The following is a 23,186-nucleotide window of genomic DNA, read 5'->3' on the forward strand; positions in this document are numbered from 1 at the left end:
ATTAGAACTCTCTATAGGGCAACCTTGGGTGAATGATAGTGAATGGGATAATATTATTCCTGATATAATTGCCTTAGTAGATATGATGCGAAAATATAGTGAACATCTTGTAAAAAGTAATACATTAATGGCTGCGATTCATCATAATGATGATTCAGCACGCAATTCAGCAAATAATTCCCATATGTTTCGTGTTTTTGGTTGTAAAGAAGATGATCTTAATGATCAATATCGAGAGTTAAATGATGCTATTTTACAGCATGGTTTCTATTAATATATGGATGTTTATTCTTATCTTCCTATAGATATTATGAAATGTTATCGATTTCTTAAAAATCTTCAATTGACTTGTTCAATTGGAATTTATAGGTAATGTAAACTATAATTATTAATGGATGCTTGTTTATTAATTAATACTAAGAGAAAAGTAATTTTTTTTTTTTAGATATGCACAAGGAAACTACCTTGGTACAATAACTTATATATGGAAAATACCAGAATCTGAAATAATTGATGAATTTCAAGATGAGATGCAAAAAGTTCATATGTTGGCTAAAATTCATGAAGGATTGCCTAAGTACTTCACACGGCAGATGAGAAAGAATGTTCTTGGCAAGGTATTGTTAAATTATCTTAATATTTATTTATATTCAAAATATTTTTATTGTTTAAACATTAATTTTATTTGCATAGTATTCTTTGATAAAAAATGTTACTCCTGCTGTGTTGCGAATGCTATATTTTGATCTTACTGGCAATGCAGCTGTTACATGCATCAAATACTATTAGCCGTAAAATTGAAGAAATATTACGCTTAATATTAGCACTTGAAGATCTATCGATAATATTTGACTTGCGAAATAATAATGGATTCAAGGGAAATAAATTTGATATATTTTGGAATGAATTAGACATGTATTTTAATGAGGTATATAATTTTTTGGATTGATAATAATATATTGTAAAAGTGAAATTATAAACTTCAATTATTTACATAGGAAACTCCAGCTGTAGATGACCGACGCCACGATACAACCATGCATATGCCTTTAGCAATTTCAATACGTGATCTTTGTGATATAATTTTGGCAAAACTGCATATTAAGAATGGCGAACCATTGCCAGCAGAAATTTATATACCATCATATGAATGGATCCGATTACAGTTTTAGCCAACAAATTCTACAACAACAAAGGCTATACAATATACAGGAAGATATCAAGTTAAATTTAAAGTGCAAGGTAGACTTCTTCGCAAGAAAAGTGTGGATTCTCATTATTGTGCAGCACTTTTTCGCTATTTACGCGAATTTTTGATTCAATATCGGCAATGGGCTTGTTTTATATCAGCTGATGATAAGCACAAAGTCCCCATTGGCGAGAGTGTATCTGTTTCTACTGGAATGCGTAACCGTCGATCATTATCTACTCAAAATAATGATCTGAATGCATCCGATCATGACTTTACCAAACTTTCTCTTACACCTTCGGTTATTTTTTTTGTTTCTATTCCAAGTGATATATCAGGTGGATTTTATAATGGACAAGTCTTTGTATCCTTTAAAGACACTGTTTTTGAACCAAGCAGTGCTATTCGGCATGCAACTGAATTTCAAGATGCTATTCACAAAATATACACACCCTAAACTTCGCCACCAATTTTATGCCTTTACACTAATGGTGGACCAGACCATAGGTGTACTTATGGTTCAGTTCAAATTGCTTTAATCAGTCTCTTTTTAAGTGGAAATTATGATATGTTAATTGCAGTACACACAGCTCCACATCACAGCTGGACAAATCCAGCAGAAAGAATAATGAGCATTTTAAATTTAGGACTTCAAAATGTGGCAATTATGCGAAACACAATGAGTGATGAATCTGAAGCACTTTTTGACAAAGCTGACACACTTGATGAAATTCGTGATAAAGCAAATAAAAATTCTAATTTAGAAATGGAGTTATGAGATTGCATTAAAGATGTTCAAAGCTTATTACATAGTCGTTCTGAAAGATTGGTTTTAAAAGATCAATATTTCAAATGTTATAATGCTGCAAGTGAATACGATATCAATGGCTTGTTTCAGGTATTAAGAAAACTTAGATTTTATTTAGTCAAATTAACTTACACATAATTCATTCTAATATTCATACAGTCTATATCAAAAGTTGATCCTTTATTGACCCATAATGACACCACTGAAACCAGTGCTGTAGTAATGAATTGGTTAGCTTTATGGCTACTCATTGTCATGAACGTGCTTATTCTTTTCAGGTACAATATATGATAATTTTTCACAAACCATATACGATGTATCTGAGTAGCTAATTCACTTCTTATTTTATAGATTAAAAAGTGTCAGGATGTATCATGTAATATTTGCACACCAATACGCCTTCCACAAACTGTCTTTGACAGTTTACATTTTTTACCTGATCCAGTTCCAGCACTAGGTACTGTATATTTACAATTATGAATTGTCTGCATTGATAATTTTTATCTACAACTGATTATAAAAATATTATAGACAATCCGGATCATTATACTTCATTTCAAGCCGTCTATGGGAAACAAACTAGTGAAGAATTCCGCCCATCACTGCAACTTAATCAAGCCAATGCTGAGCCAGTACCAAAAAGTGTATTTGCTAGTGGAAAAATTCGTGATTATATCATGTGTTGTGATTGTGGAAAACGGCGTTGTGTCTATAGTGATAAAGCTTTGAGTCAAGATGAAATACAGGATTTTAAGTAATCTCTGGACACGTATGATTATTCTTGTAGTGCACCTCTCTTTCCTGACGATCATTATTTAGCAGAATTATTATTTGTCCGTGTAAAAATATCTTGTGATACTCCTATGGAAATCCTTTACTATTCTAGCCGAAAATCAGGAAACTCCAATATATGCTACCATTGTGATACAGATAGTGATTTCGTTGATCCTCCTGATAGTATAAGAACCAAATATAAGATAATATATCCATTATGCCAAAGGTGCCAGGACAAAGGCAAAGAATTTAACGCTCGTATGGAAGTTAAGGTGAACGGCAGTAATTCGAAGTGAAGAAAAACAAGGTAGATTTAATCTTTCTCTAATAATTAGTATTATGTAATGCTTAATATCGTTTAATAGTTAGTATTAATAATTATATTTGAAAGAATATTAGTTTTATAAATAATAATAAAATTTTATAAGTAAATGCATTGTAATAAAAATTGACATGTAACAATATAAATTATTGTTTTTATTTGAATTTATATATCATAGTAAATAAATAAATTCATTTTACATATTTTTCTTATTTGTATTTTTTTTATCCCCTCCCTCTACATTTGTTCTCATATGTTATGTAAAACGCATAATCAAATTGGTCAGGCTTTAATTCTAATTTAACTAATTTAGTAGTATTAAGGCTTTAATTTAAAAATTAAGCAGTATCAAGAAAAATTCTTGCGAATTTTTCTTAATACTGCTTATATTCGTTAATTCATGGAATTAGCCAAAATTAAGATTTTTATAAAGATTTGCATATTTTAACAAGAATTATATTTCACAAGCTTAAATTATATGTGTTATATAATCAGATGATCTAAATCTATCAAAAAATAAAAAAAAATTTTTTTAATGTTTATTCAAAAATAACAATAGCAACTACTTTCTTTTTCAATTACTTTTCAATTACTTATCAATCAGATTTTTGTTAGATGACTTAGAAAAGTTTATAGGCATATATAGCAGGTTTTTTTTAATCAGTAAGTAAGAAAACAAATATTAATAATTTATATTAATAAGAAAAATCTTTTTTCATTTATTTTTAACCTTAGTTTCTTCTTTTTTTAGTAAAAATATATACAAAATAAAAATGTGAGTTATGCTTTAGAGTTTTAAGATGTTTTTTTTTGTTTTTTACTATACTGATTTTATTCTACTTGTTAATTACTTTTTAAAATTGATTTTATTAATTTATTCAATTTAAAACAGAAATAGCAAATAAAACCTTGTTAAGTAAAGTAAAAAGAGCTCAATAATACCTGTAAAGATCATCTTTTGTAAGAATTATAATTTTGTGTCAGAGTTTTATTTAATTAACAAAATCGTTAATATCTTGGCGTACATGCATGCTAAACACATATATTTATATTCATATGAAAGCCCAGAACCTAAACTATCTGAACAAAAAAAGATCATTCAAATTGAATTACTAGATGTGAAGATGTTAACAATCAAAGTCAAAAGTTAAAAATAAATATATTGAACATAATTATTCAGCAACATGTGATTCAATTCATGTGATATTTGGTTTATAGATAGCTCTTGATTACCTCTTTCTAATGAATATAAATTCATTCGTCTAGTACACATACACGTTAAATTATTCAATATTTTGTTATGACAATTATTATTATACAGTATATAATACCTATTTCAAGCCTAAATGTTATATTATCATCAAATTCTGTACTCTCACTATCTGTACTTTCCACACTCGACAAGATGCTTTCGCCCTCAACCTCTGTACTCTCACTATCTGTACTTTCCACATTTAATAAGTCATTTTCGCCCTCAACCTCTTCAAAGGCGTCTTCTAAATGAAAAAAAATTTTAATAACTTTTAATGAGAAAACACACATTATATTCATATAATTATTGTATACAATACCTACTTTAAGCCCAAACACTACCTTATTATCAAAATCTACTATATTTTCACTGTCCGTACTTGCTTTGTTCGCAATCTCTTCAAATTCCTTCTGTAAGGAGTTAACGTCAGCAATCTCCTTCTCTTCTAAAGAATATATTATTAAAAAAGAACGTTTAGGGCTTTTGTTCATTATAAATTTGTGCTATGTGTTGATTTTATTTGGTTTAAATCAGAGAACGACCCTTTTTTGTCATTATAACTGTGACGTGTTATTTTATTTAGTCCAATAAATTAGAGAGAGCACGTGAAAACTTTCTTTAAAAATCATACGTACATATGTCACATGATCGTATGCAATCAAATTTTATATCAAAATTTTAGTCGATCACTGATCAATTTTTGAATTTTAAATTTTCTATTAAAATTGAATGTGGTGACGGTCACCACTGGTGATCTTTAGCAAAACCCTAAAATATATTAATAAAAAAATTTTTTTTAAAAAAAATTACATTTAATTCATATTATGATAATTTGGATTGGCATTATCATAATACATAGAGTCAGTCCAAATTATTATAAATTTTGACCAATATATTTTATTTTAAATTTGGGTTAATTATATAAAAATCATGCAATTTTAAATGCTTATAACTTTTTATATAAATCTTCTTTTAAAAATTTGACTAGTAATTTGATAGAGTTTACTTTAAAAAATAAAGTTACCAGTTTATTTTTTCTTAATTAAAAAAAATATTTTTTTTTTGATTTTTTAATTATAAAAATGGCAAGTTTGATGTTTTTAATTAAAAAAAATATTTTTTTTTGATTTTTTAATTACAAAAATGGCAAGTTTGACGTTTAATTAAAAAAATTAATTTTTTTTGATTTTTTAATTACAAAAATGGCAAGTTTGACGTTTTTAATTAAAAAAATTAATTTTTTTGATTTTTTAATTACAAAAATGGCAAGTTTGACGTTTTTAATTAAAAAAATTATTTTTTTTTGATTTTTTAATTACAAAAACGGCAAGTTTGACATTTTTAATTAAAAAAATTAAATTTTTTGATTTTTTAATTACAAAAACGGCAAGTTTGACATTTTTAATTAAAAAAATTAAATTTTTTGATTTTTTAATTACAAAAACGGCAAGTTTGACATTTTTAATTAAAAAAATTAAATTTTTTGATTTTTTAATTACAAAAACGTCAAGTTTGACATTTTTAATTAAAAAAATTAATTCGTGATCCGCCAGTGAACCATAAAATTTGACTATTAAAAGGTGGTGATAAGTTCATATATATTTTTATCAATAATTTAGAATCTGCGATTCCGGAGAAAAAATATGGGATAACTCACCTTCTATTGGTCATAGAGACATAAAATTATTACCATTAGATGCGTTTCAATGAGACGAATCCAATGAACCAAATTTTATTTTCCTACGACCACTAGATGATGAGTTATCTTTAAAATTTTTAAAATACTAAATTTTTTTTTTTCAAATTCAAATTTTCAGCTCTTATGAAAGTGTCTTTTGGTGCTTAAAATTTTTACCGGTCTTTTATTATTAAAACAGCCAAATGGCATATTTTTATGGCTATAATATTAGTTTTTATATTATATTTTAGTAATTTGTACCTTACATTGCCAGAACTGTAGATTTCGCGCTATTAGTAAATATATATATAACTTTTTACCAGAATTTAATAGCCAAGTTTTATGGTTCACTGGCGGATCATGAATTAATTTTTTTGATTTTTTAATTACAAAAACGTCAAGTTTTTTTAAAAAGTTAAAAGATTTTTAAGTGTTACATTTTTATTGTCAAATATAGATTTCTGGCATTATATCAATTTCTAAAGCTTTAAAGAAATTTATTTCAAATATCTAATTATTTTAAATTTAAAAATATAAGAAACAAAAAAAACTCAAAATTAAAAAAATTAAAATAGAATTAAGTAAAATGAAAAATGGAAAATTATTTATTTTATAAAAAATCCAGTAAAGAAATAAAAAGTATATTTTATAAATTTATAAATTTAGAATATTTGAAATGATTTTCTTTTTATTTAAAAAGTTAAATATTATGAAATGGAATTTACAAATTAGGAATAAGGTAATATTAATTCTTTTTTTCTGTTTTATTTTTCTATTTTAAATGTATTATAATAATAAAATTTTATTGATAATTTAAAACCAATTTTTCCTATTGGTTAATAAATAAAATGTAATCACTTAGTAATAAAAAAATTTTCACTTTAGACTTTATAATGGTGAATTACATCTGGATTAATCTTATATAATGAATGGTAATGTTATGAATTTATATAATCTGTATTATATACAATTTAATAATAAAGCTTTTCATAAATTGCAAAGAAAAAAATTCCCTTATATAATAGAGAGTAATTAATAACCCAACTTTCAAAAATTATTTTAGGAATTATACCATTTAAATTACCAATAATATTATTTAATCTAAATATATATATAAAGCTATAAATCAAACAAAAATAATTTTTATAGATAAAATATTATTTAAATAAAATAAATTATATTAATGCCATAGATTTTTCAATACAAGTGTTTTGGACATAATAGAAAAAAAAACGAATTTTTATATCACACAAGAAACTATAGTAGATAAATTTTACCGGAATTAAGTCTTAATTTAAGCTAGTATATCTGTCGAAATTTGATTCGTCAAGGGATCATTTTAGTATCCAATACCGAACTAAAAAATATTTAATAATTATATTTTAAGCACAAATAAATAATTAACTTTTAAACATCATGAACGCTGAAGAACTTGCACAATACCAATATCAGCTTGACCAAGTTAATCTTGCTTTAAAAAGTGAACCTGAAAATTCCGAACTTTTGAAACTTAAAACGGATCTGACAGAATTAATTAATCTTACGAATACCATTATTGATCAAGAGGTAACACTTTCACCTTCTAAAAGGTCAGCTTCTTCGATTTCACCTAGAACAAATTCAACGCCGACTACACCGACTTCATTTTCGATACCAACTTTTACAAAACCACTTCAAGTTGGAGATTCTTGTCTAGCGCGGTGGTCTGGTGATGGACAGTTTTACCAAGCTCAAATAACAGCTATTGGTGGTGGTGATCAAGTTTTTTCAGTTGTTTTTAAAGGTTATAATAATGTTGAACTTGTTGACGTTCAAGATATTAAACCTCTAGAAAAAAATAAAAAGAAAGGTTTGAATGATAAAAAGGATAAAGATAAAAAAAAGAAGAGCGGTGAAGGACAAAAGAAAATTAATGAACAAAACTTGAAACAAAAGTCTTGGCTTGCCTTTGCGAGCGGTTCAGCTATGGCTCCTGGTAGGAAAACAACGAAAACAAAAAGGCTGGTACAGCCGCCGATAAACAAGAAGAGTATCTTTGCTACTCCAGAAAATCCGGAAGGCAAAGGTAAGTTAAATCGAAGTTTTATGAATTACACCAATTTTCTGGTTACTAATGAATAATATCTTTTTTAGTCGGCGTGGTCGGTAGCGGTAAACCAATGACACAATTCCAGCAACGCGGTAAACATATCTTTGACCGTGATTAATTGAAAGGATATGAATATATTTTTTTTTTAATTTTTTTTTTGTTATATATATACTTTTTTATATATCTTTTTTTCTTAAAAAATGGTTCTTTACTAGACCAATGCGAAAACATTATGAAATATATTGAAGTTGGATGGTACTACTATTATAGGGCAGTAAGGACATTTTGTTTGCTCTTTCATTTTCATTCATTTGTTAAGAACATATGATTTATACAAATTTGCATCATTCAATATATTTTACCCATAAGCGAGATAATTGGGAATATGGGAATATTATATGTATACGTATATATATGTATATATATAATAAACAAAATCTAATCTATTGATTGAGTTTTACCAAGGTAATAAAATCAATAAAAAAAATATTGTAATAAATGGCTTTGAAAATATTTATTTTTTTTTTTCAAAAAAAAAAAAATTATGTAAATGAATAGTTTAGAAGATCAAATTAGTTTTAAATAGCATCATTTATAAGCGTTAAACATTTTTTATTATACGCGTTGAATGTGCCTTCCCAACATTCTCAACCCGCTCCTCAAAATCCTTTTTTCTGGACCTCCAGCATCACAGGTTTGAAATTTTTACGACTTTATATGATAATACAAATTTTATAATACTTCAAAAAGAATTTATTAAACAATTAACGGTAGTAACCATAAAAATATATTTTATATATTTCATTTAGAAAATAATAAGGGTTAGGGCAATTTCTCTACATATTTATAAATTAATTATAATTTGACAATTTGTCTCATCATCCAGACTTTATTTTTTTCGGATTCCTAATAGTAATTTAAATACATTTCGCAATTGTACCTTAAGATCAAAGTATCACGTGACAATAATAGTATTTATTTTCTCGTCGACGCTTTTTTTCTTCATTCGTCTTTTGTGAGCTAAATAGCTTAATCCATATATTAAATTTCGGAAAACTTAGTACAGCGGAAGGGTAGCTCAAAAGAATTTGAACAGCCATAAATAAACAAATTGCTGCAAAATATCATTGGTGAAACGAGCTTTTAAGGTTTGTGTAACGACTCTAGTTTATTGTAATTTAATTGCTTTCATGATGTAGTCTGTCGGTCTCTCAGATATCTCTTGTAAGCACTATATACACGCGCTATCTCATATGAAGTCATCCAACCACTTGGCCAAACAGTTAACAGCTAATGAAATTATTAATAAAGATTAGTATATATGTTAGATACATAAAAATGAAGAACATACATTTTGATATAAATGTTTTCTCTGCGTCTGTTCAGAATATCTTTCTGACTTTTCTTCCGCTTCCCTAAATATTGTAACAAGCAATTAATATGATTCAAAGCAAACTTAATAATTTAAATTAACATACCATAAATCATTACTCATTACAACGATCGACATCTCTGCTTGAACAATTTTCCACAACAAAGACCTCGTTGTTTCATCCCATCTAAATTTTTTACCATTAGGATCTTGATATTGTTCCGTTTCGCCATCAATATCCATCATTGATTCACTATTAGAAGTTGCTGATGTAGAATCTAATAAGGCACGCGTGGCTTGTCGTTCATTATATTCCTGAATAAGTAGTGGCATTACTTCTTCAACAGCAGCTTTTAAACGTTCTATCAAGTCCGCCTTAGTTTTATGTAATTCAGATATTGTTTTAGGGTATAAAGTCCTTTGACAAAGACGCTGTTAAAATAGTTAATGATATGAAATTTACAGCCATGATAAGTTTAAAAATTAAATATCAAATGTTATGCCTACCGTTACTGTGAATTTATTATATGGTAAAATATTTGTCAGTATTTTGAAAAGATTTTCATTAAATTGCGACCGTTCATATGCAGCTGTTAAAATTTCCATCAATGGAGGCTTAAGATTTGGTGGAAATCTGGACTTAATCTCAAACGTTTCTATGATAATAAATAGATCATATTTATTTGTGTTTTCTCTATGAAAACTTAATAAAATGCAAACTAAATAATTATTACCACTATCCACTTTAACTTTGAAAGCATCCACGAGTACCTGTATTTCTGGACGAATAGGTTCCTAAAATAATAAAAATTTCAAAGTCAGAAACAATAAATATTTATAAAATTTTACGTCGAACTTACTATCGGATAAATTTTTTTCTTTTTTCCTGGAGTTTTATTTGGATCGGGTATAACTTTATTGTTAAATGTTGGCGTTTTAGGTGCTTCAGTAGGATTTGTGGTGAGAAGCCTATCAGGTGAATTTGGTGGGAAAGCATTATTAAATGCTGTTGCGAAATCTTGTGGTGTAGGGGTGACATTGATAACAGGAGGTTGGAATAAATTTGTATTTATGAAATGTGGTAAAGTTGTTTGTGCCGAATCTTGTAGCTTAGTTTCAACAGCTAACTTAGACCTCTTATATGCCCTTTTAGGTTTGTTGATTTTATCACTGCCCTCTTCTCCTTCTTTAGGTTTCACGGTACGTTTCTTACGAGGCTGTGGTGGTTTATCTTTAGCATCACCAGATTTTGGTTTACGTTTAGTCCTTTTCTTTCCTGTTTCAGTTCTAAAGCAAAAAAAAAAGTATTTGGATTTATTTAAAGTTCAATCACAAAGAACTTTTTTACTTACTCGTCCACCATTCCTTGTAACGTCAAAGGACCTTTCCATACAAAAAATCCTTCAACTGTTGGTCGAATATTTCCATAATCTCGTTGAAATGGAGCCAAATCGCTATCATCTATAAATGGATCACTAACATCATAATTTTGTTCCTTTTTGCTAACTTTTTCTTTTCTCTTTTTCGGATTCTTCTCGGGTTTCTCCTTAGCTTCTTTAGCTTTCTAAATTTTTTTTAAAAAAAAATCTTTTACTAGGAATTTTTTTTTTAAAAAAAAAGAAAAAGTATTTACCTCTTCTTGAGCTTCTTGAGCATACTTTTCCGCATTTTCTAATAATCGTTTGAAAAATTCATTACTTTCTTCATGAACAGGTGGAGGCAAAGGATCACCAGAACTACTTGGTCTGGGTGAAGAAAAATCATTTGGTGTATCATTATCTGACCAATCTGAATGAGGAGTTTCTGAGCCTACAGATTCAGAACCTGATAGATAACGTGGTGGTGTTTTTATCACAGTAAAACCAGCTGCCTCACATAAGTCAGGAAAATATACGACGTTATTTTCCTTATCTTTTAGTTGAATATCTAAATGTATGTCAGGTCTTTTTGGTGTTTGTTGAGGACTTTCTGAAGTAAAACCAAGTTTAACTGCTCCAGCAATTGGATCTGGTTGTTCCTCCATTATTGAACTACCAGGAATAAAGAGATAAGCAATTTTTTATTGAACGTCAGACTTTCCCACGTGTACATATGTACATATTTGTGTCCTTTTTTATTCGGCGAATTAAAATTAGATTTGGAAAATTCGGAAATGATGGAGATGATAATGTCAAATACTGCGTGAAAAACTAGGATATTACGCGTATAAACTTATGATTATATCATCGTTCAACCTTGCAACATAAAATCAATTTTCTTAAAGCTTTATCTTCCCTAGTATGTAATATTTTATCCCAATCCCTTTCTTGTAAAATTTTCATTAAAAAATCCAATATGGAATAAATTTTAAAAGAGATAAATCGAGCCTTTGACTAGTAAAAAAGCCTTTATTTCATAGCCACTTTGCTTGCAGTAGGTTTTTTTACCGAAGAAGTTTATTAACCTTAAAAAAATCAAACAAATAAAGAAATATAGGGGAAGAGAAAATTTTCATGATTTTGGGAAACTCTAACACGTATGATCTGCATTATTTGGTTTCATTCATGTGATTTTGTATAATTTTGTTATGCGTATTTTATTACAATATTTTGTTTTATTAAACATTTCACATTCTTGTAGTGTTTCGAGTCGCGCATTATAGCTAGTCCTTTCCTTCCCTTTCCACCAGAGAAATGCCATCTTAGGGTAAATAAAAATAAAATTTTGTTTTATAAACGGAAACTTATTAAGTCCGAAATGCTGGTTAAGGTTTTGTTGTGTATCATCACGTGCCGGACGGACACAGACGCAAATGTATCGTTCTTATACCGTTATACGTGTACGACATACTATCTTATACGACCTATATTATGTGACATATACGTCGTATAAGAACATAGCACCTGATCGTATAAGAACGATACTTTGGAAGATTATTTGTTCTTTGTTTTTCTATTAGTTCTGCACTTGTTGTGGTTCTTTTTAGAATACTCTGTATTCTCTAAAGTGACTTACGGCATTAATTAATAAAATTCAAGCTCAAGCTATGTTTGCCTATAAGAACGATACATTTGTGACACAGACTACTAAATGAATTTATTGAAAGAAAATTTGCATATTTTTAAAAAAAGCAAAAAGACAAAGAAATTTAATACCACATCACTAGATAAATAAAAAGTGCATAAGTTTTTTTTATTAAAATTTTTATATAAAAAATAATACAAATAAATAAAAAAAGCTATAAGTTTACAGCCTAACCTCGATATATTGATATTCGACATATACAGTTCATGAAAAAAATAATCAGAATTTAATCAGAATTACAAAAAGTGTAAAGAATAAAAAACTAGTGATTAGAATTTCTTCAAATTTTGCAAATTTGTTGTCAAATATATAAACCTTATGTATACTAAATCTCAACCTTCTATCTTACTTGGTTATCTCTCAATTGATTTTTTTAATTTGATAAAAAAAAATTGTCAAAAATTTAAACTGTAAAAAATATATAAATTTCATAAAGCATTCAAAATTGCAGTTTATTAAAAACTTGAATAATTGTGATTGAGTTTATGCCATGTTAATTTTATTAAAAAAAAATTTCACTTTATTATTCATTAGTTGTTGAAAAAATTGATTCATCATGATGATTGTAATCTGATCTTTACTTTAATTTTTATTAAAAGAACTAAAATTCAAAATTAAACATAAATTTAACCACATTAAAATATTTGGATTAATAATTTTTATTTGTATATTTCGAAAATTATTAATCTAAACATTAAATATACTTTAATTTCTGAGCACAATATTAAAATCTTTATGAAATTTTCATTTCTTAAATTTTTAAATGATTTTTTTTTAAATTGAAAAATTAATTGAGAGACAACTAAGTAAGACAAAAGGCTGAGACTTAATATATACAATGTTTACATATTTAACAACTAATTTGCAAAATTTGAAGAAATTTTAATAACTAGTTTTTTATTTTTTGCTCCTTTTGTAATTTTGATTACTTTTTTCGTGAACTGTAAATATTGGTATAACTTTGATATAATGATATTTTCTAAAAATTTCATATATAACTGTATAAATTTATAACTCTATTTAAGTTAGGTAAAAATTCAGATATAAGTGATTTTGGATTTATTAAACAACTTTATTTAGATACTCAGAAGTTTACTAATACTAAAGTGTTAAGATGTTAAAATAACACTTTTCTGAAACTTCTATATGAATTTTTTTTTAAGAAAATATTAAACACATATAAAATTTGTTTTCTAAAGTAAAAATCATTAAAATAATATATTTTTAAAAAATTAGAAGAGAGTAAAAAAAAATTAAAAAAATGGTTAATACAATATATGGGGACCCTCATAGCAAAAGCCAGGGCTCAGACCGATCACGTGATTTTTGGATTTTTTGATGATCATATGCTTATAGGTCTAACCATTTGGAAAATTGGTTTTTCCATTTATAATATATTAATAAAAAAGGCGTAAATTCTTGCAATTTTTATTTTTAAAAAATAACGCATTTTTTTAATTTTATTTCTAATAAATTATATGGAATACAGAATTAACTTTAATAATAATAATGCAAAATATTGCAAATAAAAATATTTTATCTGCTTTAGCAGAACTGAATGACATTTTTTTTATTGAAAATAATTCAAGTTTAAATGAAAAAAATATATCAGACAATGAAGTTATTTCTTTTATTAGTTACCAAATTAGTTTAAGTTTATGTTGTATTACTCGTATATATATTAATGTGAATTTTATTTTAATAAACTAATAAATGTGCTGCAGTGACAAAAAAAAAATAAAACAAAAAAAAATTCATTGAAATTGGACTTTTAGATGGTGAGATGATTTCAAAAAAAGCTTCTTAATAAACAAATTATATATTATTTACTATAAAAGATATATTATTACCATAAAAAGTATATTGTGATACCTGATTGCAGGACCTGACCCCCACTGGCCTACTTACCTACTAAATCACATAATTTCTGGCACACCCCATTATAAGGAGTAAAAATTCACTTTTAATGAATTTTACCATGATATTATATAACTTAAAAAATCGTTTAATTTGAAAAGATTATGTAATATATATAAAAATTAAGGTAAAATATATTAGTGAATTTTGCCACAATATAAATTTAAGGTGAAATTTACCCTAATAAATTTTTTTAAGTTAACTGAAGGTTAATTAATATTAAATTAATCCATAAAAAAATATTTCACAATAGTTTTTTTAGAAAATTTAAAAGTTTACACAGAATATTTAAACTAAGGTTGCTTGTCTAAACCTCTTCAAAATCCTACGATTAGTTTCGTCAAAATTTTACTATAGATTTATTATAGTTTCGGCAGAGTTTCGGCAGTTTCGGCATTTATAATAAGTTTCGGCAGTTTCGCCTTTCTCCAAAGTTTCGCCAGTTTTTTAATATAACTTTAATATAGTTTCGGCAGAATTTCACTTTTCGGCGAAACGCCATCTTGCCTAAACCCCTAGGTTTCGGCAAGCAACCTTAATTTAAACTATACATGAAGTCAAAATTAAAGCCCAAAAGTAGAAATATTTCGACTTGGTCGAAATTACATTATAGTCATGTGATTTTTATAATTATAATTTAATATAAAATTTTAAACATGAATAACTCTGTCAATATTAATGCTACAGATATGAAATATATATCATTGGAATCCTCTCGATGAGCTGAATCCAACCGCGTAAAGATTATAAAAATTGAATTACTGGATGCGAAGTTCATTAACTTTGAATTTTAATATTATTGTTTACTATAAAATCATATGACTATGATGTAATTTCGACCATTTCGACTTTTGGAAAGGCTCAAGTCAAAATCATTTTGACCTATACTTGTAGCCGAAACCTTTTCACGTGATTTTTAGCCACGTCTTTAAATCAAAATTAAGTTAAAAAATGATAAAAATTAATCTCTACATCTAGCCGAAACTATAATATAAAGTCTTTGAAGTTTCGGATGGATTTCTGAATAGTTTTTAATAATTTATTATAATTAAATTACTGAAAGTCTGAAACCCTGTCCAGCTTCATAGAGGTTTCGGCTACATGTATATTTTGACTATTTCGACCATTTTAGAGGTTAAAATTAACCAATTTCGGTTTCATGTATAATTTAAACATGGATCATGTAACATTAATGTCACACCCTTTTATTTTTTTTATATAATATATGTATTTTTGACTGTTTTGCAAGTTTACTTAAAGCATTAAAGGAGTTTTGAATGCCATTTTAACTTATATATGAAAAACTGTTTTTATCGAATTTTTTTTAAAAGTGATCAGCAAAATCAATTATTTATAGATAAAGTTAAAACTAATATTTAAAAGCACCTTTAATGCTTTAGGTAAACTTGTAGAGTAGGTAAAAATCCATTTACTAATTTTGAAGTTTATACTATTAGTCAAAATGGCAATAACTATATAATCTAGATTCAAACACTTCATATTTAAATAGAAATTGCATTTTTTTTAATACTTTAATAAAAAATGTTGTAAAAATATTTTTTTAAAATATTATATAAAAAAGCATTTTACTATATTTTTTCAATATTTTAAATATTGCAAAAACATTTTTAAAAATATTATATAAAAAAAATATTTTATTATTTTTTTAATACTTTAATAAAAATATTAACTAAAATTAGTAATAAACTAATAATATAAGTAAAATCTCTAGCATTTGTATAATATTCTGAAAATTTACTATTCTAACTGAAAAAATTCCAGAATTATAAAATCCAAATTCTAAAAGTTTACCAAAAAGTTCAAATTAAATGATATTATTATATCTAATACTACTAATCAATTATACAATAAATTTCTTATTAAATAAAGATTGAATATTTGTATAATATCTGATTTTCTGATAAATTTCATTTTTTTTTTGATTCAAATTCGTTAAATTTATGCTAAAATTTAATAAATAAACTTACACTAAAATGCTAAACTAAAAATATATTAATTTTAATAATTTTAATTTTAAACAACTTGTTATAGTTTTGAAAAAAAAATAGATGAACTAATAAAAGAACTGATGAAAAAAAAACTAGTAAAAAAAAAAGAATTAAAGGTAAATTAGAAGAAGCTGCATTAAGTAAAAAACCTGATAATATTATTTCTAAAAAAAAGGTTTTTAAAGAGTAAGATTAGAATAATAAATCAAAAAGAAAGTTTGTTTGGTTATATTTTAAAAAGTTTACAGATAATAAAAATATAATTTGAGTGAAATGTAAATATTGCAGGTAAATTAAATTTATTAATTTTTACAATTATCTATAAAAATACTAATTATATGAATTTTTAATAATTTAAAATATAAAATGAATAATAAAACAAATGATTTAACAGAAAATTTAAGCTGTCATTTTAAAATTCATATAGATAAAGTTAATCCTTTTGCTAAAAAACAAGCTTAAATGATGATAATGATAATAAAAACAGCTTATAATTATAAAAATTATATTATAAATTATTTGAAATGTATTGCATAATTACTTATATTTTATTTTTTAAACTGTATTTATTTAAAAAAAATTTTCATTTATATGGACAAATTTGATGATAATTTCAGTTAAAATTAATGTTAATTTTAGTTATATTCACAATCATTCATATAATATATTATTAGTTATTTTATTTAAGGATCATTTTAACGCTTACCAGAGGTGAAATTCACCGGAGGTGAATTTCACCATATCACGTAATATTTATTATTATATTAAAATTCATCGCATATTTGTATCCAATTTTTTGTGTTTGAATAAACATGTAAAAAAAAGTTTTTTCTATTGACTATTTGAACATAAATTTTTAAAGTTTTATTGACAAAAAGTTTCTTTTTAAATTAACATAACTTCAATTAAACTATTACACCCATTCACTAATCATTTAATCCAGATTTTTTATTAATTTAAAACCTATAGTAATGCATAATATATAATTCTTTATAATAATGAAAAATGAAATGAAAGTAAAATAGGTTGATAAAAACAGAAATGGGATGATGTAAAACAAAATGAAATAATACAAAGTGAATTGAGATAATGAAAAATAAAGTGGAATGTTGCAAAACGATATGGAGTGATGAAAAACGATATAAAGCGATATAGTCATATAAAGTGATGAAAAATGATATGGAGCAATATGGAGTGATGAAAAATAATATGGAACGATATGGAGTGATGAAAAGCGATATGGAGCAATATGGAGTGATGAAAACCAATATAAAGCAATATGGAGTGATGAAAACTGATATGAAGCAATATGGAGTGATGAAAAATGATATGGAAATGAAAGGGACAATGATAAATGAAAGGATAATTAAAAACAAAGTGGAAGCAAAGGGAATGGTAGAAAAATAAAAATACTAGCAATAAAAGTAAGTCTTACTTTAACTTCTTGAAGTTATTTGAAATTATTGTTTTCTGAAAAACAAGTTAACAAGTTAGCATAAGAGAAAAAGAACATTAAACTAGCGAAGTAATAAGAAAATAAAAAAATCTTACCTTAAGAAGTCCCAGTAAAAGCTGGTCATTTTGAAAATAATATTACAAAAAAGCAAAAAACAAAATATGCGTTACGCATTTGTGTAATATGAAATTACTTGGTGAATTTCACCGAGATAAATTTAAAATTTTAATAATTTTAATGCATTGCAGATCAAGGTGAAATTCACTGAGGTGAATGTAAAATTAATCCTTTATTTAAAATCATAATTTTTTAAATTTACTATATTTACAATAATATTAAAATACTTTTAATATCAAATTTTATACAATATATTTATAGGAAAATAAAATTAAAAATAACTAATTAAAAATATTAATTTTTAACTTCATATAAAATTAGTTATAATAAGTAATATAGTAAATATAAAATTTAATAAAAATAAATCTGATTAAAAACAAATTTTTTATTTATTTTATTATTTATTTTATTATTAATTATTTATTTAATTGCAATGTTTAATGAAAGTACTATATTTTATTGTCTAGTATAAACTTTCAGCATTATATTTAATTTATTTTTATACAAATTTTAAATAAAATAAAAAAATAAAGAAAATAACATTTATTAATAAAAATTTTTTATAATATATTTTATTATTTTTATTTAATTTATTTTGAATTTATAAGTTCTATTTAACAAATAAAAAAAAAATAAAATATATGGATGAATATACTTTAATTAAAATGTTAATTATTTGCCAAAATTAATGTTAATTCTAGAAAAATAATCAACATTCTGATTAAAAGAAAAATTTTTAAAATATAATTAATTAATCAGTTTAAACCAGTTGAATATAACTGAATATTCAGTTTAAACTAATTTAAATATAACTGATTTACATTATTATTCAATTATATTATTTCAAATTGGCTTAAAACTGATTAGTAAAAATCAAACTGTTTTTAACATTTAGTAATACTAATACCAATACCAACTCATTTAAATCTAAAGTAATGATTACTTGATTGGGAGAATTATTTTATCACATTTGTGCTGTAAATAAATGGATCATATAACAAGTCTGTGAAATAATTATTTTCTCATATATTTATAATATCAAAATATTTTTTATCACTTTTGTCCTTAATTTCATATACTTTAGTTTACATTAATAACATTTTGCAAAAAATACTATATAAGCTATTATGTTTATCACTTTATTCTACTTTAGTTGATATTGAGAATAAGTCTATTAGCAAGCTCAAGGAGACTATAAAAGTGATAAAATAAAAAAAAGAGCTGTCAGCAATAAATAATATTGAAGACTACTGGTTTAAGAAATTACCTAAGAAGAGTATTTATATCAGTCAAACTGTTTTTGCCAACTATTACTTCAAACCATGAACAGGAATTACTTAACCAAGTTGCTCATTACAGGTATTACTAAACAAGTTTATTCATTGGTACAAATAAGTAGTGGAAATAGTAATGTATGGTAATTAAGAATAAATGTATACTTTCATGTATCATTGATTTATACGATCCATTAAGCATTTTGAGATTCAGCCAGAGAGAGGTTGTTTTGCATTTTCTGATCATTTATTACTAAAATCATAATCAAGAGAAAACAACTCCCTGATGCTATTGTATAAATTGCAAAATGAAAAAATTTTTTATTAATACAAATATTGTAAGAAATAAATGATGCAACATGAAATTGCTTGATATATTTCATTTTTGGATTTTACGTTACCCATGACAACAATGGCAAGGATGCCTATATTCCCAAGTAGTTTTATGATAATACTCTATTTCCTAACCCTAACCCTAACCAACCCTAGCCCTAACTCTACCCTACTCCTTAATCATTTCAATCATTTCACTTTTCTTTTACAAATTTTAAATAAAATTAGAATACATAGAATCTATAAGTTATTTAAGTGAAAATCTCTGCAATGAATTTAATAATCAAAAGCAAATCATAGAAAAATAAAACAAATCATACTCCTTTCTACGGGTTCTCATTTCTGCATCTCAGATCAAGCTACTTTGTCTTCATTCTCACCAAGTCTATTGTAAAGCGTAAGTGAAGCTTCAGGCAAATGATCATGAATCTTTTGTAAATCATCTGGCGATTCAAGTTCAGTTGAAGCAGGTGTTTTTGCAGAGCTTTTTACATTTTCATTTTCATTTGCATTAGTTGCAGAACCTTCCTCTATCTGTATATCTGAAATGACAGAATATTATTATTAGGTTTAAATTAAAAAACTTCATACATTCCCTAGATCTTACCATCCGTATTAAAATATATATTTTTTTATTTTGTAAAAGGTTTTTGACGTTCTTTAAGAAAGTGGTGATTTTTTACTTTATTTTTTTTTATTAATATTTATCATTGCAATTAATTTTGGCGTGAAAGGGTTATATTTATAATTAATATCGGAGGTAGATATCATACTCAATAACTATACCTCCGATGTTGTATAGTACTAGTTGACGAAATCTATACAGTATAATTTTTATCGTATAGTATAGTGTAAAAAATCTATACTGTATAGATAAATGCTATACTGTATAAATAAAAAATTATACTGTACTGTACAACATTGGAGGTATATATATATCATACTCAATATCGTTTAACCGTTATGAACGCGAGTACCCGACAATCCCGACAATAAAAATTTCAAGTGTCCACTATATTTCGATGATACTTTTCCGCTTTTCCGCAGTACATACTAGCCCGAAATTTATGCTATGCGCAGTAATACATAACCGCTGGTTTTTACTCGAAAGTTCTGGCATATTTTTTATTACGCAACTTGATTGCATCTCCTGAAATCGACAGATTGTTAATATCGACAGCGCCATTGACGAAGAGAAACTTGAATAATTTAGTAAAAATCACATGAAAATGGAAGATGCACAAAACCTATTTTAGTATTTGTATAAAATTATTGCCGTGATTTCTCGTGATTTCTGTAAAAACTGATACATTTATGTTTTGTGATTATAAATTCCACGATCAAATCACGGAAAAAATTTTTATTGGGTAAAGAAAAATATGGTAAATTTTGATGCCCAAGAGTTTGATAATACTTAGGAGAAGGTGGTTGTAATCATAGCCAATTTTTTCAAGGGGATTGATGCCTTAAGATGTTTACCACCACGAGATAGAAAACCCATCTGATATTAGGAAGTAATTGAATAATAAAAATTTTTGGTTTTGATTTTATCAGAAATTATCCAAGATATAAATTTTCGCCATTGAATTCTACTTGAGTTATATTCATTTTCTTGCAAGTACGACTATGTTATAAAATACTGTCATGATATCAATATTTAAGTGGCCACGAAACCGTTTTAAAAGACAAAAATACAAAGTCCTCATTTTATTTTTTAAAAAAAAATTATTTAAATATAAAGATTATTGACGGAGGCATTTACCGCCGTTTAGATTTTACATTTTTAATATATCAAGAATTTGGATAGAGAACGATTTTCATGTGACACGAACTGGAGACTAACATCAAGTGATAAGAAAAAGTATAAATATTTTTTATAACTTTGATATTTTCAATATCAATAAGAGCGACCATTAGTAGACATGGAATAATTTAAAATACGGATTTATAATAATAAATATATAAATAATATATAATATATAATGTTCTTTATTTAAAATAAACAATATTCTAATATTCTTTTACAATAAATTTTCTCTATGATATTTTTTATTCTTCAAATTCTTCAATAAGATGAATTTTTTAGTCAAATAATTATAACCTAATCTGAGTAGATATTTTTCGCAAGCATCATGTAATTCTTTTTCATATTTATGATTACGTACACTTTGTTGAACCAAGTTCTTTGCACTATTATAGGCTGAAGACCATTTAGAATCAGATTTATATTTAGCAAGAACTATTTCGAAATAAACAATAATCAGCGATGTTATCCAAACGCTGTTTTCAAGGCGTCTTAAACACAATTTCTCAGCATAATTTTTAAGAGAGTCAATATTTTTTTCCGAGAGTTTAATCTTGAATGGCCCAGAGATTAATTCACGACATTTGAAATTACCATTATTTGTTTGAGAATTGATTATTTCATTGAAACACTCATCATCAGCGGTGGATCCAAACATTCCACAAATAGTTTTATTTGTATCATGATCTACCGTAATTTTTTTACTTAGCTCATTATGAACTACTATACCTTGTTGAATCAAATATTCCTCACTAGCAGCGTGCAATAATCCCTTATACCGGTCATTATATTGGAGAAATTCACTTATAACCTATCTGCTTTTTCATAAGCATCTTCCCACTCAATTTTTTGCTCTTCTAAAACCTTTTCTAAATATTTCATAACAAATACGGTTTGCCATACTAATGATGGATATTCTTTAATTCTTCAAATCCACCAACAAAAAAGGTGAGACCTTTAACGGTATCTTCAATTGAATCAGAATCAATTTTGAGATGGTCAGAGATTATTTTATGTATAGATAAAGAACCATCGCTTTCTTGACTTAAGCAAATTTCGGTAGCATCGCTTTCAAGAGCATTTAATTTAAGACATCTAATTATCATTTCACGATCTTCAGCAGAAACTTGAACTGTAATCTTAATAACATGAATAATTTCCATTTGTTTATCTTCATTGGTACAAGTCGTTATGGCGAATTTAGAATTGAAATATTTAACAGTATTAGATGACCATTTAAAATCATGACCGGAACTTGAGTATTCCGACGTTTCACTAAAGTCTTTTGTTTCAACTATTCAAAAACACTATTAAGGGATTTACTTTGATGTTCATTTTCGTTGTAGGAAAAATATATTTCACTTTTGGCAAATTCATCCTTATATGAATTCCATGATACAAGGTCCTAAATAGATATATTAAGTAATCAGTAATTGAATAAATATAATTAATTTTTATGAAAATGTATATCTGATATACAAACCTTTGTAGTTGCTACTTTCCAAACCGATGAATTTGCTTCTTTTTCGGATAAGTAACATTCTTCTTGCTAACTTCAACATTAGCAGTAAAATACAATCCATTAAATGCCTAACAAACGTAAATGTTAAAACCTCAATTCCTCAATTGTATAAAAAAAAAAATCTCAAAAAATAAATTTATATTTACGTCATCAGATTTCTTAAATCGAAATTGAATCAATGATTTGGGATATACTTCAATCAATGTT

At 25.8% G+C, this 23,186-nt stretch overlaps 6 protein-coding genes across 8 annotated transcripts; 2 read left to right on the forward strand and 4 right to left on the reverse strand.

Moving 5' to 3' along the window:
- Positions 1 to 4,347: 4,347 nt before the first annotated feature.
- Positions 4,348 to 4,836, reverse strand: OCT59_025056 (uncharacterized protein; the record flags this gene model as incomplete). Of its 2 annotated transcripts, XM_066135888.1 has the most annotated exons (3): positions 4,348 to 4,355; positions 4,425 to 4,589; positions 4,665 to 4,836. In XM_066135888.1, the coding sequence occupies 3 exons, from the start codon at positions 4,834 to 4,836 to the stop codon at positions 4,348 to 4,350; spliced, it is 345 nt and encodes a 114-aa protein (XP_065991834.1). The 2 variants fall into 2 exon arrangements, with proteins under 2 accessions (XP_065991834.1, XP_065991833.1); XM_066135887.1 differs by lacking the exon at positions 4,348 to 4,355 and having other exon boundaries at positions 4,548 to 4,589; positions 4,669 to 4,836.
- Positions 4,837 to 7,393: 2,557 nt separating this feature from the next.
- On the forward strand, positions 7,394 to 8,996 carry OCT59_025057 (uncharacterized protein). Of its 2 annotated transcripts, XM_066135894.1 has the most exons (5): positions 7,394 to 7,773; positions 7,855 to 8,088; positions 8,157 to 8,577; positions 8,671 to 8,806; positions 8,922 to 8,996. In XM_066135894.1, exons 1-3 carry the CDS (start codon positions 7,440 to 7,442, stop codon positions 8,228 to 8,230), a joined length of 642 nt encoding a protein of 213 aa, XP_065991836.1. In that variant the 5' UTR covers positions 7,394 to 7,439; the 3' UTR covers positions 8,231 to 8,577; positions 8,671 to 8,806; positions 8,922 to 8,996. The 2 variants fall into 2 exon arrangements, with proteins under 2 accessions (XP_065991836.1, XP_065991835.1); XM_066135893.1 differs by having other exon boundaries at positions 7,394 to 8,577.
- A 304-nt stretch (positions 8,997 to 9,300) lies between these two features.
- On the reverse strand, positions 9,301 to 11,547 carry OCT59_025058 (uncharacterized protein; the record flags this gene model as incomplete). The annotated part of the gene is made up of 8 exons (XM_025326555.2): positions 11,118 to 11,547; positions 10,837 to 11,048; positions 10,345 to 10,771; positions 10,219 to 10,279; positions 9,992 to 10,140; positions 9,591 to 9,916; positions 9,464 to 9,527; positions 9,301 to 9,402 (listed from the first exon to the last, which is right to left on the reverse strand). The coding sequence occupies exons 1-8, from the start codon at positions 11,505 to 11,507 to the stop codon at positions 9,301 to 9,303; spliced, it is 1,731 nt and encodes a 576-aa protein (XP_025175612.1). The 5' UTR covers positions 11,508 to 11,547.
- A 6,093-nt stretch (positions 11,548 to 17,640) lies between these two features.
- Positions 17,641 to 17,880, forward strand: OCT59_025059 (uncharacterized protein; the record flags this gene model as incomplete). Its single annotated transcript, XM_066135907.1, has 1 exon — positions 17,641 to 17,880. One exon carries the CDS (start codon positions 17,641 to 17,643, stop codon positions 17,878 to 17,880), a length of 240 nt encoding a protein of 79 aa, XP_065991837.1.
- Positions 17,881 to 21,674: 3,794 nt separating this feature from the next.
- OCT59_025060 (uncharacterized protein) lies at positions 21,675 to 22,115 on the reverse strand (the record flags this gene model as incomplete). Its single annotated transcript, XM_025311048.2, has 1 exon — positions 21,675 to 22,115. The coding sequence occupies one exon, from the start codon at positions 22,113 to 22,115 to the stop codon at positions 21,675 to 21,677; it is 441 nt and encodes a 146-aa protein (XP_025175613.2).
- Positions 22,116 to 22,359: 244 nt separating this feature from the next.
- Positions 22,360 to 23,130, reverse strand: OCT59_025061 (uncharacterized protein; the record flags this gene model as incomplete). Its single annotated transcript, XM_066135924.1, has 4 exons — positions 22,360 to 22,751; positions 22,857 to 22,862; positions 22,941 to 23,047; positions 23,126 to 23,130. 4 exons carry the CDS (start codon positions 23,128 to 23,130, stop codon positions 22,360 to 22,362), a joined length of 510 nt encoding a protein of 169 aa, XP_065991838.1.
- Positions 23,131 to 23,186: the final 56 nt, after the last annotated feature.

The sequence above is a fragment of the Rhizophagus irregularis genome, chromosome 5 (genome assembly GCF_026210795.1).
Source record: "Rhizophagus irregularis chromosome 5, complete sequence".
NCBI classification, from domain to species: domain Eukaryota; kingdom Fungi; phylum Glomeromycota; class Glomeromycetes; order Glomerales; family Glomeraceae; genus Rhizophagus; species Rhizophagus irregularis.